At 37.9% G+C, this 14895-nt stretch overlaps 1 protein-coding gene across 1 annotated transcript; it reads left to right on the top strand.

Annotated features, from left to right (window-relative positions):
• Positions 1 to 1645: 1645 nt before the first annotated feature.
• On the top strand, positions 1646 to 14314 carry tubgcp2 (tubulin, gamma complex associated protein 2). The gene is made up of 18 exons (XM_053512288.1): positions 1646 to 1711; positions 1840 to 2003; positions 5039 to 5167; positions 5376 to 5552; positions 7148 to 7307; positions 7797 to 8004; positions 8123 to 8322; positions 8877 to 9066; positions 9210 to 9355; positions 9440 to 9620; positions 10105 to 10285; positions 10502 to 10671; positions 10766 to 10894; positions 11665 to 11785; positions 11906 to 12049; positions 12358 to 12486; positions 12606 to 12769; positions 13022 to 14314. Exons 2-18 carry the CDS (start codon positions 1854 to 1856, stop codon positions 13095 to 13097), a joined length of 2655 nt encoding a protein of 884 aa, XP_053368263.1. The 5' UTR covers positions 1646 to 1711; positions 1840 to 1853; the 3' UTR covers positions 13098 to 14314.
• Positions 14315 to 14895: the final 581 nt, after the last annotated feature.

The raw sequence follows: 14895 nt of genomic DNA on the forward strand, positions 1-14895 counted from the left end.
TTCACTGCTGGCCATTGAACTGTTGTGTAAAGTCTTGGACATGGACAATTTGGTCAATCCAGTTTGTGAGGTGAATGGACAATTTGGGAATGCCAATCAACCAAATCTGCATGTCTTTGGAATGTTGCAGGCAACCGGAGTACCTGGAGGAAATCCACCAAACACCAGGAGAACATGCAAACTCCACTCACACAAACTGAAATCTGGAGGTGCAAAGTGACAGTGCTAACAACTTTGCCACCGTGCCGCCCATCAGTTTAGTTTGGAAAGACTTAACAAAACATACTTGGGGTGATCTGCACAAACTTCAGCTCTTCAGGACAGGTCAGCACAGAAACACAGACGTTTCAAATGATAAAGTAATCCTCTGTGAGCATGAATCAGCTCAGCTGCTGTTGTTTTCATGTACTTCTGGTAGATAAATTACCATCCCAAATATATCATCACCAATTTGTAGGCTTTAACCGAATATGTGTCAAACCGATAAAGAACAGAGAATCATTAATCTTAATGCAAGTCATTGCTGCTAATAATTTAATCATGCTTCTTTTTCTCTGTTGTTTAGTTTTGAGAAGGAAATGTAATTAATTCACTGTCATTTATAAAGAAGATTATATATAGATAACAGAAAATACATTGGTGGCTCAGTGGTAGGTTTTTCACCTGCCATGTGGAAGCCACTGGCTGCAGTGTCAGTCCCAAGCCTGGATAAAATGGTAGGGTTATGTCAGGAAGGGCATCCTGTGCAAAGTTGTTGTGTGAATCAAATGGATTGCTGTGGTGACTCCTTGACGGGAGCCACTAAAAGACTAACAACAATAACACTGTCCCCTTGCACTCCAGGGCCCAGGTTTAATTCCCACTTCAGAGTCTGTGTGCATGGAGTTTGCTCTCCCTGTGCTTGGTGTGTTTCCTCCGGGTACTCTGGTTAATTGGCGTTCCCAAATTGCCCATATTGTGTAAATGAATGTGTGTATATGTGTTTCCATAGATTGGCACCCCATCTTGGGTGTACACCACCTTGTGCCCTAAGTCTCCTTGGATAGGCTCCCAGACGATGACTGATGTGAGATGAGATGATGGGTTTTAGATTTTCTGGTTATGTAGTGTAATATTTTATTTCATTATGGCTTTTTTTCCAAATGCAATATATAAAATAAAGGATTAAAGCTTAAAACTGTCATTTTCATTTCCTCAAAATATGTTTCATTTTAATTTCTCATCAGAAAAAATATTTTTGCATTCAAATGACTTTTATTTTGTAACACCGGTTGTTTTTGGCGGGTCCAAAAAAAAACAGTTTGTTTTTTACTTTACATAAGAGAGAAATGTGCTAAAAATATTTTTAACTAGTGTTTTAAGGGTAACTTCAGGGAGCTTCTGAAATTAGCTGTAACTTTTGCTAAAAATGACTGAATATTATTAGTAGTGTTGGTGGTTGGCAGCCATTAAACGTTGCCGGGTTACGGTTCATTCCAAACGCATACATCATCGACACGTAGGGCACTAGTTAGGGTGTAGACGCTGGGCTTGCGAAGTGCACATACGTAGGGAGCAGCAAGCTGTTCACATGCAGCCTTCAGTAACGTTCGAACTAGCTAGCGGGGCAATACTGGGACGATAATATTACCTTTGTAGGCTACTGTAGCTTGCTAATGTAAATATATTAATAATTTAAATTTATTTTTTGGGGAAAATTTTTTCGGGTTTGGTGAGTTATTTTAACCTGTAGTTAAGGTTTAGTGATGATTAATGTGTTTGTTAGACTATCTAGAGACTTAGAGCAATAGATATGATGGTAAATGATAAAATTGTGTATGTTTATGTCACTGCATGAAGGATAAGCTGAAGCCATGAGCGAGTTCAGGATACACCACGATGTGAACGAGTTGCTCAGTCTCCTTCATGTCAGAGGAGGCGATGGAGCCGAGGTTTACATCGACTTACTGCAGAAGAACAGGACTTCCTATGTTACCACCACAGTGTCGGCACACAGTTCTAAGGTAGGCACTATGCATCAATTCACACTTCAAAGAACCTCATGTCAAAAATGCAACTTGAACTGCTTGCATGATCAGTTATTATTTTTTTCACTAAGCTTTACCCTGATCAGAGTCTAAATGGATCCTGGGAACACTGGGTGCCAAGTGGGAATAAACTCATTATGGGTCTTTAGGCTATCTCAGGGCACCATGTAACACAAAATCTTTTACATTACATTTTTGAGTAAATTAGATAAATTTGGGTAATTAAACCAAGTCTCCTATGGATGTTTTTGGGATGTTAGTGTAAGCTAGAGAACCTGGAGTCAACACACACAAACACACACAGGTTGCCAAAACTTGGTTATGGTGCTAAAAAGTGTCTCACCTATGTGTTATGTCATAACTTCTTTGAATTCAAATCTTTTAACAATCTTAATTTTGCTGACACACTGGATCCACCTCAGTTTGCAAACCGCCCGAACCACTCTATGGATGATGCCATCTCTCATCACTCATCTCACATCACTCACTTACCTGGACACTCGCAAGGGGAATTATGTTAAAATGCTTTGTCGACTATAGCTCAGCATTTAATACCATAATTCCCTTCACACTCACCAGCAAGCTTTGCACCTGGCACTCAGCTCATCTCTGTGTGGGTGGATCTCTAACTTCCTAACTGGCAGACCACAGGCAGTAAGGATGGGCAGATATGTTTTAGCCTTACCCACTCTCAGCACTGGAGCCCCCCAGGGTTGTGGTCTGAGCCCCCTGCTGTACTCTTTGTACACCTATGACTGTGTAGCTACTACTAACTCCACCAACATCATTAAGTTTGCTGACGACACTGTTGTGGTGGGCCTAATCTCTGACAACGACGAGACGGTCTACCTGGAGGAGGTTGGAAATCTGGAGAACTGGTGCCAGAGGAACAATCTCCTCCTGAACGTCAGGAAGACAAACGAGTTGATGGTGGACTTTAGTACTAAGCAGGAAAGGAACTACCAGACCCCCGCCATCAACAAGAGCCCAGTAGAGAGAGTAGACAGCTTCCGATACCTCAGTGTTCACATCACGCAGGACCTGTCATGGTCCTGTCACATCAACACCGTGGTGAAAAAGGCCCAGCAGCATTTCTACTACCTTAAACTTTAGACTGCCCTCAAATGTGCTTAGTAACTTCTACTCCTGCACCATAGAGAGCATCCTGACGGCAAACATCTCAGACTGGTTCGGGAACAGCACCATGCAGGACAGGCGACCCCTACAGAGGGTGGTTTGATCAGCTGAACACATCATCTGCACCAAGCTCCCTGACCTTCAATCGATTGTGCTGGACCACAGCCAGGAAGATAGTGAAGGACCTCAGCCACCCCAACAATGGACTGTTCTCTCTGTTTAGGTCAGGAAAGCGCTCCTGCTCCCTGAAGGCCAACACTGAGAGACTGAGAAGGAGCTTTTTCCCGCAGGCTATACGAGCTTTCAAACACAACAGCACATAGGACTTAACACTTACATGCTTGCACATTTTGCACATTTCAAGACTGCAAACTTTTACTTTTTACTAGGACACACAAACGTATGGAACATTTGCACATTTTTGCACACTGGGAATTTAAACTGCAATCTTGCACATTATCTTGCTAAAAACTCAACAGGGTTCTACACTGCACTACATTACATTTCTATTCTGTTTTATTTTACTATATATATATATCTTTTTTTATTATATATCCTTTAATTTCTTTATATTTCTATCTTATTCTACTATTATTTTTATTCTTATTGCTTGTATATTATGTAAATTGTGTAAATTATGTAAAAAAAAAAAAATTTTTTTAATCTCTTATTCGCACTTAATCTTTCTTTTGAACCTTCTTTTGTAATATAGAGGTCAACAGCAGTCATATAAGCATTTCACTTCATATCATCATACTATATCATATCATGACTGTATGTGACATTAAAATTTTAATAATTGTTGTTCAGATGAAATTTGGCCAATTTCCTGTAGATTTTACATGAAAAAACATAAACCTGAAAATAGTGTATTATTTTAAAATGCTAATTTTTTAAGATTTTGCAACATGAATTTGACATGGTTAAAGACTTGATTACATTTTTTTTTTATTTTGCATGGCATGCTTTAATTTAAGCAAGTATTTTTACAGGTCATATGCTTCTAGAAGCTTACACCAATTTAAGTATTTATATGTGAATAATTAGCATTTTAAATTATTATTGATTGATGTGAGATAGTATAACGTTGAAAAATGGCTAAAGTTAGCAAACTTGAAATTTTTAGGGAAGCAAGACACTGGTTACTTTCATGTTGCATAAACTTTAGAAGTAGCTTCTTGGCCACATACACTTTCTGTATTATATATAAAAATAAAGAAATCAGCACCAATACTGTGTTTTTGATGAGGGAGAATCTGTGAAATGCTACCAATCCAGCCCATTAACCTGAAGCCAAAATCAGACCAGGGACCCTGGAGCTACCAGCTCTTTTAGTTTAAGCGTACTCCTCCATGTTTGTCTATTTTTATTTGCTCTTTTACAACGCTAGCAAAACAGCACAGTGGCATAGTGGTTAGCTCTGTGGCCCGCATCTCCATGGTCGGCGTTTAATTTCGAGAGAATTTTGTGTTTTGCTTGCACCTAACCAGTGTGCTGTTAACGCCATCATGAACATTATGGTAAATCAACGATTAGTCAAGCAAAGTCAAGTTCTAAAGTTCCTGAAATCGACGTTCTCACGAAATAGTGCTTTTGGTTTTTTAGGCATCGATAGCGAAACGTGATGAACTAAAAAGTTGCCATGTAACTGCACTAGCTGTGTCTCTGTGTGACGCAGCGTGGCAAACAACCACTAAATTCTCAGCTGCACTGCTTCAACCAACAAATTAGCACCACACTTGCTTTAATCAACAATATTTCAGTAACAACCTAATCATGGAATTGTACTTTAAGGCTTAAGAGTATGTGATCTGACTCTGAAGATCGTTTATCTCTGCACTATTTTATTTATTTATTTATTTATTTTTAAACAGGTGAAGATTGCAGAACACTCGAAAACACCTGAGGACTTTTTAAAAAAGTATGAAGAGCTCAAATCCAAAAATGCACGCAACTTGGATCCTTTGGTGTATCTTCTTTCAAAGCTTACAGAAGATAAAGAGGTATGTTTGAGGGCTGATTTAGTTAAATATGTTTATGATGGAGTCTTGTAATCACAACTTGTTGGTAATTTGTTTGTTTTATTTATTATTATTATATTTTTAAAAGATTTTGTTAACAATTTATATAGACTTAGCAAATAATTAGCTTATACTGTTGCTGTGCTGCCTGTCAATGTGTGAATAGTTTCCATCTGTTGTTTTTTCATAGACACTGAAATTTCTGCAGCAAAATGCTAAAGAGCGATCAGAGATGTCAGCGAATGCGACATCGAGCAGCACAACCTCCTTTAATATTCCCCCAGCCAGTAGCAAGATGTCCATGCTGGAGCTGGAGGAACTGCGCAAAAAGCTCGGGAATGTCACAGCCAGCGCCAACATTCCACAGGTGTCGCCTTATTTATTAAACAAACTGGAGTTTTCTGATAAATTGAAAAAAGTGTTCATCCTTAATCACTGTAATATCTGTAGTCCTAAATTAAGCTTATGTCAAAAATCAGTTACTGAGTGCATTGTGATTTTCAACACACGATTTCCAAATGGTATTGTGGAAAATAATCTACAGTCATTGAGGTTATAGTTTGTTCAGAAGGGATTTGCCTCGGTAGGGAGCTTTATAATACAGTGCCTGCGCTCTTCATCCCATTCTGAAGATAGTATAAAGGTTGACTTTGAGGATCCAATCCCACAAATTGGTTTAGATTACAAAAATTTTGAAAAGCACTAGAGACATCACTTCAACACATTCAACTGAAGGTTGAAAACTTTTTGGCATTTTTCTTTTTTATCGATAATTTTTATTGATAATATTGAAAATTTCTGATACTGATCTGGGCGTTGTTGGACATTAGTTTCCAAAGACTATGGCCACATGTCACCCTGCCCATAGCTGTGGTGATTTTAGCACTAGTTGTAGTTATGGTCTGGTCTTAGAGTTTACCTCCTTGCTTCCTTTGTTAATGCTTTTTTAAATAAAACCTGTAGTCCAGGTAATACTAAAACTTCTGTTGGCATCACTGTCTTATCAGCCATCAAGGCTTCTGTCTCCCCAGTCACTGCTGTACAAGTATAAATATGTTACATCAGTTAATTTGTAACGGCGTGCGAGCAGATATGGATGCCCCACTTGTGATTTACTCAAAAGAAGAGCAGCATGCAGTGATTAGTTTTTTGTGGACTGAGGGTGTACCTGGTGCCGAAACAACTCACTGAAGAGCATAAACAGAAGCATTTTGATATTTGCAAAAAGACCTGAAGCCTAAACTTTGAATTAAACGCACAGGGACTGCTATCCGAGGGTGTTGTGATCTTGCATGATAATACACATCTGCACACTTCTACCCACACTATCCACACTCTGCAAAAACTTAATTTTGAGGTGTTAAAACTTCCTATAGTCCTGATCTCTCCATCGGACTTTCACATGTTTAGTCCCTGCAGCCCTACGAGTACGAAGATTCTCCTGTGTAGTGAAAGGTAGATGGCGGTGTATTCGTGGCTTGCAGCTCACCCTACAATATTTTTAAATGAGGGAATAAAAAAAGCTTGTTGACGAGCAAATGTAATGAAAAGCGAGGAGATTATGTAAGGAAAAAAATATATATATATTTATATATGTGTATATGTATTATTAATTATTATATATATTTGTCTTTTCTAAAAGGTAATTCACATAAATTCTACAGTGGAAGTGTGGATAATTTTTGACTTTGTAACAAGCATTACCTTTTTTAATTACAGTTTTAACCAGATCTATACTATACGACCAAAGTTCCTAATGATCAGGTATCTGCAATGTTTAGCTATATAAAGTACGTAACCTGATGTAAGGATATAACATAACCCCTGCCAGCCAGTCAGGCATGCCCAAGTGCTACGATCATCCTATGACTTGATAAATCAAATCTGTTTCGTTGAGTTTCTAAGGATTGCAGTTAGAATGATACAGAAATTAAATATTCTTGTTTGCATGTCTGTGCTCAGTCTGCTGAAGTCACCCGCAAGCTGCTAAGAGACAGACACAACAAGAAGAACCCCACACAGCCTATTCCTGTCTTCCCAAACTGGGTGTATGACAGACCAGCGCTGATTGGTGATTTTATCCCTAGCACTGCACCAATGGGGGAACCAGTTGTGGCTATTGGTAAGTATTGTGATATCAAGTAGTTATCTTGTTTAGTAGTGTAAACAGAAATCTTTGAGCATCCATGTTGAGTTTTTGCAGCAAAGGATACAAATTCTGATCGGACACATATACGCTGATATTCAACACTAAATGCAAGATCTTTTGCATTTGTTTCACAAGAAATTTTAATTACTGCACAAGCCAGAATGCTTATACTGTAACTCGTTAGAAAGATCACATAACCCTTAATTTTAATCTTTTCGTATTCAATAGGACCAGAAAATCTATTTTTAGATTTTTTTCATCTTTTCCCAACAGCATTGTGTAACTAATCTATATTGATTAATCTTTTGCTGAGTACAAAAAAAACACAGATGGAAAAAATTGAAAAAGAGAGGGTCTTGAAAAAAAACGATCAACACTGCAAATATTGACACACTGGATAAACTTAATGTGTCAATAAAAGCCACATCGTTCCCCCCTTTTTTAAAATTTGGGTGCTTCCAGGTACAATGCCGCTGACGGTGCAGGAGCAAGCTTTGGTCGAGGACCTGCTGTACGTACTGATTGGTGTGGATGGGAGAGACATCACAGCACAGCCTGTGCTCGGCAGACAGAGTCGCTCTTTTATAGTAGACCCCTCTCTGGACATGTCGATTAAGGAGCTTGTGAACAGGATATTACCGGTGGCGTCCTGTTACTCCACCGTCACACGGTCAGTGATGTTATTCACCTTATTCATGAAGCAGTTTCGGTTATAAAGTTTTGGTATTATTATTTTAACTCTTTTAATATGCATTGTGTCTGATTTGTTGCTTTGGCTGCCCCTGCAGCTTCACAGAGGAGAAGTGTTCATTTGAGTATGGTCAGGTGAACCACGCGCTCACTGCTGCCATGAGAACTCTGATGAAGGAGTATCTTATTCTAGTGACACAGCTAGAGCATCTTCACAGGCAAGGCATGCTCTCCCTACAGAAGCTCTGGTTCTACATCCAGCCCACCATGCGCACCATTGAGGTTCTGGCCTCCATTGGTAAGGATGTGGTTGCATTGATTTGTATTATAGTATGAAATGTATTTTGCATTTCACTGAAGGTTTTTCTAAAATCTCAGTATAAAGATTTCAAATCTTAAGATTCAAATATGCCATTTGCTACTCATCAATAAGGCATTTTATTCTTTACAGAATTTTTTAAGTTTAATAGAAGAAGAAAAAATTATTATGGCATTGTATTCTCTGAAGAGAACTTTATTGCTATACTTAAGATGCAGTTGTCACTGTCTTCTAGGTCTTTTTGCCCACTCAGCAAGGTTCCCCTGTAATTAATTAGTTCGTATTATGATATCATACTGTACACTGAATGCTAAATATATTGAGTTTTTCGGCATATGCCCAGGTCCAACACATTTAGTTGTCATGTGACTAAATGCCTAGATTAGATTTAAAGCACGATAGCCTCACTGTTTGGTTTGCATTAGATCAATGGTGTATAATACTTTTGATAATTCTGTATTGTGTAATGCTTGTGTCTGATATAACCAGAGAGTCAGCTAAGAGCTATGTTTCTTGTCATGTGTTTTGTGCAGCCACCTCAGTAGACAAAGGAGACTGCATGGGAGGCTCTACATTAAGTCTGCTTCATGATCGCACCTTCAACTACACTGGAGACAGCCAAGCCCAAGAGCTGTGCCTCTATCTCACCAAAGCAGCCAGTGTCCCGTACTTTGAGATCCTAGAGAAGTGGATCTACAGGGGAATCATCAAAGATCCATACGGGTACAGGAATTAAAACAACAGTCAACACTGATTACTTTATTTCTGAGCTTACAGCTTTATTTGGATTACTTGGATATACAGTGATAGATCACACTTAAACAAGCATTTGAATGAGTACTAATTCAGATATATTACTTTCAAAGTGAGTTTATGGTCGAGGAGCACGAGCTTCAAAAAGAAAAGATCCAGGAAGACTATAATGACAAGTACTGGGATCAGAGATACACCATTGTGCAGCACAAAATCCCATCATTTCTTCAAAAAATGGCGGATAAAATATTAAGTACTGGTGAGAATTACATTACAGTCATGTTAAGGAACTGGTACCTGAGACGTTTATCTGTTCATTATAAGAATTGTCTTCTTCGCTCAGGGAAGTACCTGAACGTTGTGAGGGAGTGTGGGCGAGACGTGACCTGTCCAGATGCAAAGGAGGTTCTGTACACTTTAAAAGAGAGAGCGTATGTGGAACAAATTGAAAAAGCATACAACTATGCCAGTAAGGTTCTCCTGGACTTTCTTATGGAGGAGAAGGAGCTGGTGTCACGGCTAAGGTAAATGTCCTGCATGGCGATGAGTTTGAAATACTGTGATTTTGTTTTCTAGACAGCAAACGTTATATTGTAAATATGTTCCAGACATTTAAGAAAAAACAAATGTATGTAAGAAAAATGACAGGAATTATTTTATTTATTTAATAATTTAATCAATTTAATTTAATTTAAAGTAAATACACCAGGGTCTCTGTTATGGGAACATGATCAACTCCAGGGCGAATATTTCCCTTATTGGTAAGCATGCCTTACCGTGCTGTATTCCTCATAAATTAAAAAATTAGCAAACTGTATATATACAATGGAAAAAAATCTGAGAATTTTGTGTTGAAGGGGTAGTTTGCCAAATCTATAGCGTTCTGTCAACTTGAGACTGGAAACATTTCAACAGACCAAAATAGTTCCATTAAAAATATTAAAGTTTAGCCCAAGTTGTACAAATGTACAAAATTAGCAATTGTTTTTGTTGGTGCATGTGTTTTAGGTCGATTAAGCACTACTTTTTGATGGACAAGGGAGACTTCTTTGTTCACTTCATGGACCTCACAGAAGAGGAGCTAAAGAAACCTGTTGATGACATCATCCCTTCTCGCTTAGAGGCACTGCTTGAGCTGGCTCTCAGAACAAGCACAGCCAACACAGACCCCTTCAAAGATGATCTAAAGGTCTGTTATTTAAGCATATTTATCGCTGCCTAAAGCTCTGCCTAAACCCAATTAAGTAATTTAATATTGCCTGCAGTAAGATTAATTGTTAGGCATCAACATGACTGCAGGGTTTTTATACATCATGGAAACAGTGTCAGTTTAATGGGGCAATTTCGAACCTGCACGTAGAAATAATAGGTTAAAATGTTCATAAGTTTTCCTGTTGTTTTCCAGATCGACCTGATGCCCCATGATGTCATTACTCAGCTACTGCGCGTCCTGGCCATCGAAACCAAGCAAGAAAAAGCCATCAACGCTGACCCCACAGAGGTGTCCCTGAGTGGCCTCGAGGCTTTCTCTTTCGACTACATCGTGAAATGGCCGCTGTCGCTCATAATCAACAGGTAAACAAATAGACGTCTGATGTGTGATATGCAGTCTTGTGGTGTTTATGACTCGAATCAGGAAGGAAAATCATCACTTTATTTGTTCTTGTAGGAAAGCGCTGACACGATATCAGATGCTCTTCAGACACATGTTTTATTGCAAGCATGTTGAAAGGCTGCTCTCAAATGTTTGGATCAGCAACAAGTCGGCCAAGCAGTACTCCCTGCACACTGCTAAATGGTGAGAATAAAACTAGCTGACTTTGTCTTTTGATATTGTGTAAAGGCTGGGCACTGGGTCCATTCTAGTTCTTGTTTTATTGAAAATTGGCATTAAGCATACACTGATCAGCCATAATGTTACAATGCTCTGTAAAACATTATGACCACAGTAGTTTCTCTTGGTGCGGCCTGGACAGATTTGGGCCCTCTTGGTTGGGATCTGCATAGTTTTGGTGGCTCTCTGCTACCTCTCGGACGGGCAAGCCTTTGTGTAAGCATTCTATGCCCATGATCCTGCCACCTGTTTACTGGTATATAATAAATAATCAATTAATTGATGTGCTTATGTTGTGTGGTGGTAACGTTATGGCTGTTTGATGCATCTCCATATAACATTTTTTAAATATTGTGTGCAGAGGCATACTGTATACATGACGTATACATTTACACAGATACATTATTATCCACAAACGCATACTTCCACACTTACATGTATACATACATCATCTATCAAATATTTAAGCCTAAATTAATTCTTCATCAAGTGTTTTTCAGAGATGTAAAATTTGTGACAAACGTGACACTGCTTTGACTCAGCAATGCAGCTTGTTTGTCCACAATCAGTATTGTTGTTGGTTTAAAAAAAAAAAAAAAGAAAAAGTATGAGATGTTCTTTCCAAATACAACAATAATATACAGATTATTTGATGCCTATTAGTGGTTGTGGTTTTAAGCTTATTAAGTAGGTTTATGACATTTGTTTGTCTTTTTCCTCTTTTCTAACTCTAGGTTTGCTGGTGCGTTTGCTCTCAGGCAGCGCATGCTAAACTTTGTACAGAACATCCAGTACTACATGATGTTTGAGGTCATGGAGCCCACGTGGCACATCATGGAGAACAACCTGAAATCGGTTACAAGAACACATTCCAATCAGTTTTTATATTTAGAAGTGCACAAGTAAAAGTTTATTTTGGAACATACTCCAGAGATTAAATGAAACTGTATTTATTTTCCTTCTTTGTCTTCTCAGGCATCCAATATTGACGATGTTCTTTGCCATCACACCAGTTTTTTGGATAACTGTTTAAAAGACTGCATGCTGACCAACCCTGAACTGCTGAGGATTTTTTCCAAGCTCATGTCTGTGTGTGTCATGTACACCAACTGCATGCAGGTTCAGATGATTCAGTCATTTACTTTCAATTTACATAACTTGTTAATAGAATCTATGCTGTTGAGTTTTGAGAAAAACGCTTTAAGACTTTACTGACAGGAAACATGAATTTAGCCTGGACAAATCTGTGTCTGTTTAAATGACTTCCTGTATTTCTCTGAACAGAGATTTCCTCATTAGTAGTCATGTTTGATCCAACACTCTATTGTGATTCAGTCCTTGGTAGAAAGACACAGCTGAGTGCAGTTTGTGTCCTTTGTGATGTCTGACTCCAGGCTTAAAGACCAAACAATTCCTTCCTGTTCTAGCGATTTACCCAGAGCATGAGGATGGACAGTGAGATAAACCGATTAAGTCTGGAGCACGGCACCATGGAGGGTCCTCCGACACAGAGCGAGCGCACCGAGGAGGCGGAGAAGAAACGTTTGGCCTCCAAGGTATTTTTGTTTTAATACTCTGTGTAGTCCTATCTTTTAGGTTTCTTTAATTGGATTGGTTTAAATATTGTAATTGTTTATAGTTTTAGGATTTAATGTTTCTTTCTGTGCGTTTGCAGTTTTTAGCTGAGCATGTTGATTTCCTGCAGTCAGATTCAGGATTTGAAGGCACCATCAGTAAGTTTGACAGTAACTTCAGCACGCTACTGTTGGACCTATTGGACAAGCTGAGCATTTACAGCACTAATGACTGTGAGCACAGCATGATCAACATAATCTACAGGTAAGACAGTCCTCAAAAACTCAGAAACGAAAGGTTTAGATGAAGAATCAGGCTAGTGCTTTTTTTTAACTTGTGGTAACAGTTCAGGAAAGCATGTAGTTTTAAGAACTATGTGTAGTAAATAGAAAAAAGATATATATAAGTAAAAAAAATTGGACTGTGTAAAGGGTTTTCCCAGGCCACTGCACAAATTACACAGTTTGCAGAAATTGCAGAAACAGTGCAAACAAAGTGTTCTTTGCTTTCCGGCAGGCTCGACTTTAACGGATTCTACACCGAGCGTCTGGAGCGGATGGCGATCGAGAGGGGTCAGAAGGCTGCCACGTAGCACTCTCTTATATGAGGACCTTCGTAACGTCCACATCAAACAGCAATAAGAAGCTTAATGGCATGTTCTGCTCCGTACAATTATGTTTAATATGAATGCGCTGTTCTCGTTACATTACCTAAAAATCTACTCAGAGAATTGCTGTACAGTTATATAACAGCTCAGTTACGACTGAGTACTTTGTTGTCTTTATTCTTCCATGGGACATGTAGCAGTGTTGTGTTGAAATATAAGCAATTCCATAAGAAATGTTGGATTCTAACTAAATGAACAGTTTTTGTGGTGTTTTTGTCCTCATTTGTTTTTGGGTTTTTTCTCTTTTTTTTAAACTGCAAGCCCAATAAATGCCAGTGTTATAAAGTGCACATTAACATCATCAGATGCTTGTGGATTATCCAATCATGACATCTACTCACTTGCTAATGCTCCACAGAATTATTGCTAGAATTATTGAACAGTTATCAAAGTTTAAAATCCAGATTACTTTAACCATCACATTTATGCAAAACACATTACTTACATTATTAAGATAAGACCTGTTTTCTATAACAGAATAGGTTTACAGCATAAAAACACTAATGCACTACATGATGTCATCAGACAGACTGAGTTCAGGTTCTTGTGCAGAACACTTCTTCCACCATGACTACCAGCAGTAGTCATGTCTTTTTGGAGCTCGCTTCATCATGCTGGAACAGGTTTGTGCTTTTGAGTTTTAGTCAAATTAAATCCCTCAGCATACATACAGTATACATCATATACAAATTGCATGCTTCCATTTTGTGCCAACCATTTGGTGAATGTTCACATATTTGATGATGTGTTCACAAACTATTGATCATATAGTGTATTAATCTAATAGGCATGTCTATTAGGTACACCATAGTATGGAGAATGTAAAAAATGCAACAAGCATAAATGGCCTTCAAATCTTCATGATATAATGTACTGCCTGGTTTAAGTGAAAAATCTGTAGTATTACTGTACATATTAATACTGTTTAGTTAGAAGAGCATCAACAAGGAAAAGAGATTATTTAAAGAATTGAGTACTGATGGTAAATGACAGCTCTCTGTGCTTTAAACAAATTATTTGTATATTACTTTCTCTTACCTTTAAAAATGGTAATGATTAAACAGTAATGTGCAAAAGTATTACAGCAAATAACTGATGTTGAGCAAATATTTGTTTTACATAAAAAATAAACAGTAAACAAATGAAAAAAAATACATGGTGTTACGATCCAATTATTTGAAAAAAATAGTCTCAGATACAGTTTATGCTTAAGTCTTATAAGAAAATTAGCTGCCTACTTTTACTGAACATCCTGCAGAACCAGCCACAGTTCCCCAGAAACCTTTTTTTTTTCTTTTCTTGAACTGTAAAGTGGTATTTTACATAATATGCTGCTTTTTATGTTTGGAAATCAGAAATGCTTTTTGTACTGACTAAATAATGAAGTCATAAAGTCATATAAGAAAGTGTGTATTAAAAAAACAGGATGCTTACAAATTTCGCATAGTATTGTGCACCTAAGTTATTTTTTTTTAATGAGTAAGACGTACAGGACTGATCCAAAGTTGTATTTACACTGAGCACATTGTACTGTATGTGAGAGAAAAAGAAGTTGATGATGCTCTCCACTAGAAAGTCTCGTCTTTTTTTTTTTTTTTTAGTTTTGTTTAACTTTCTTTGTTTAAACTTTGTTATATATACGTATAGCTCAAATATAAATAAAACAACGCTGTGCTATTATTATTATTTATTGATCAGATATTTTCCTCAGATTGATTATTAG

The sequence above is a fragment of the Clarias gariepinus genome, chromosome 14, assembly GCF_024256425.1.
Source record: "Clarias gariepinus isolate MV-2021 ecotype Netherlands chromosome 14, CGAR_prim_01v2, whole genome shotgun sequence".
Classification (NCBI taxonomy): domain Eukaryota; kingdom Metazoa; phylum Chordata; class Actinopteri; order Siluriformes; family Clariidae; genus Clarias; species Clarias gariepinus.

Bases quoted from the DNA above. Each gene is read 5' to 3' on its own strand.
- tubgcp2 (XM_053512288.1), top strand. From the start codon at position 1,854: ATGAGCGAGTTCAGGATACACCACGATGTGAACGAGTTGCTCAGTCTC. The intron at 10,286-10,501 runs GTCTGTTATTTA...GTTGTTTTCCAG, and splicing joins CCTTCAAAGATGATCTAAAG to ATCGACCTGATGCCCCATGA. The intron at 11,786-11,905 runs GTTACAAGAACA...TTGTCTTCTCAG, and splicing joins TGGAGAACAACCTGAAATCG to GCATCCAATATTGACGATGT.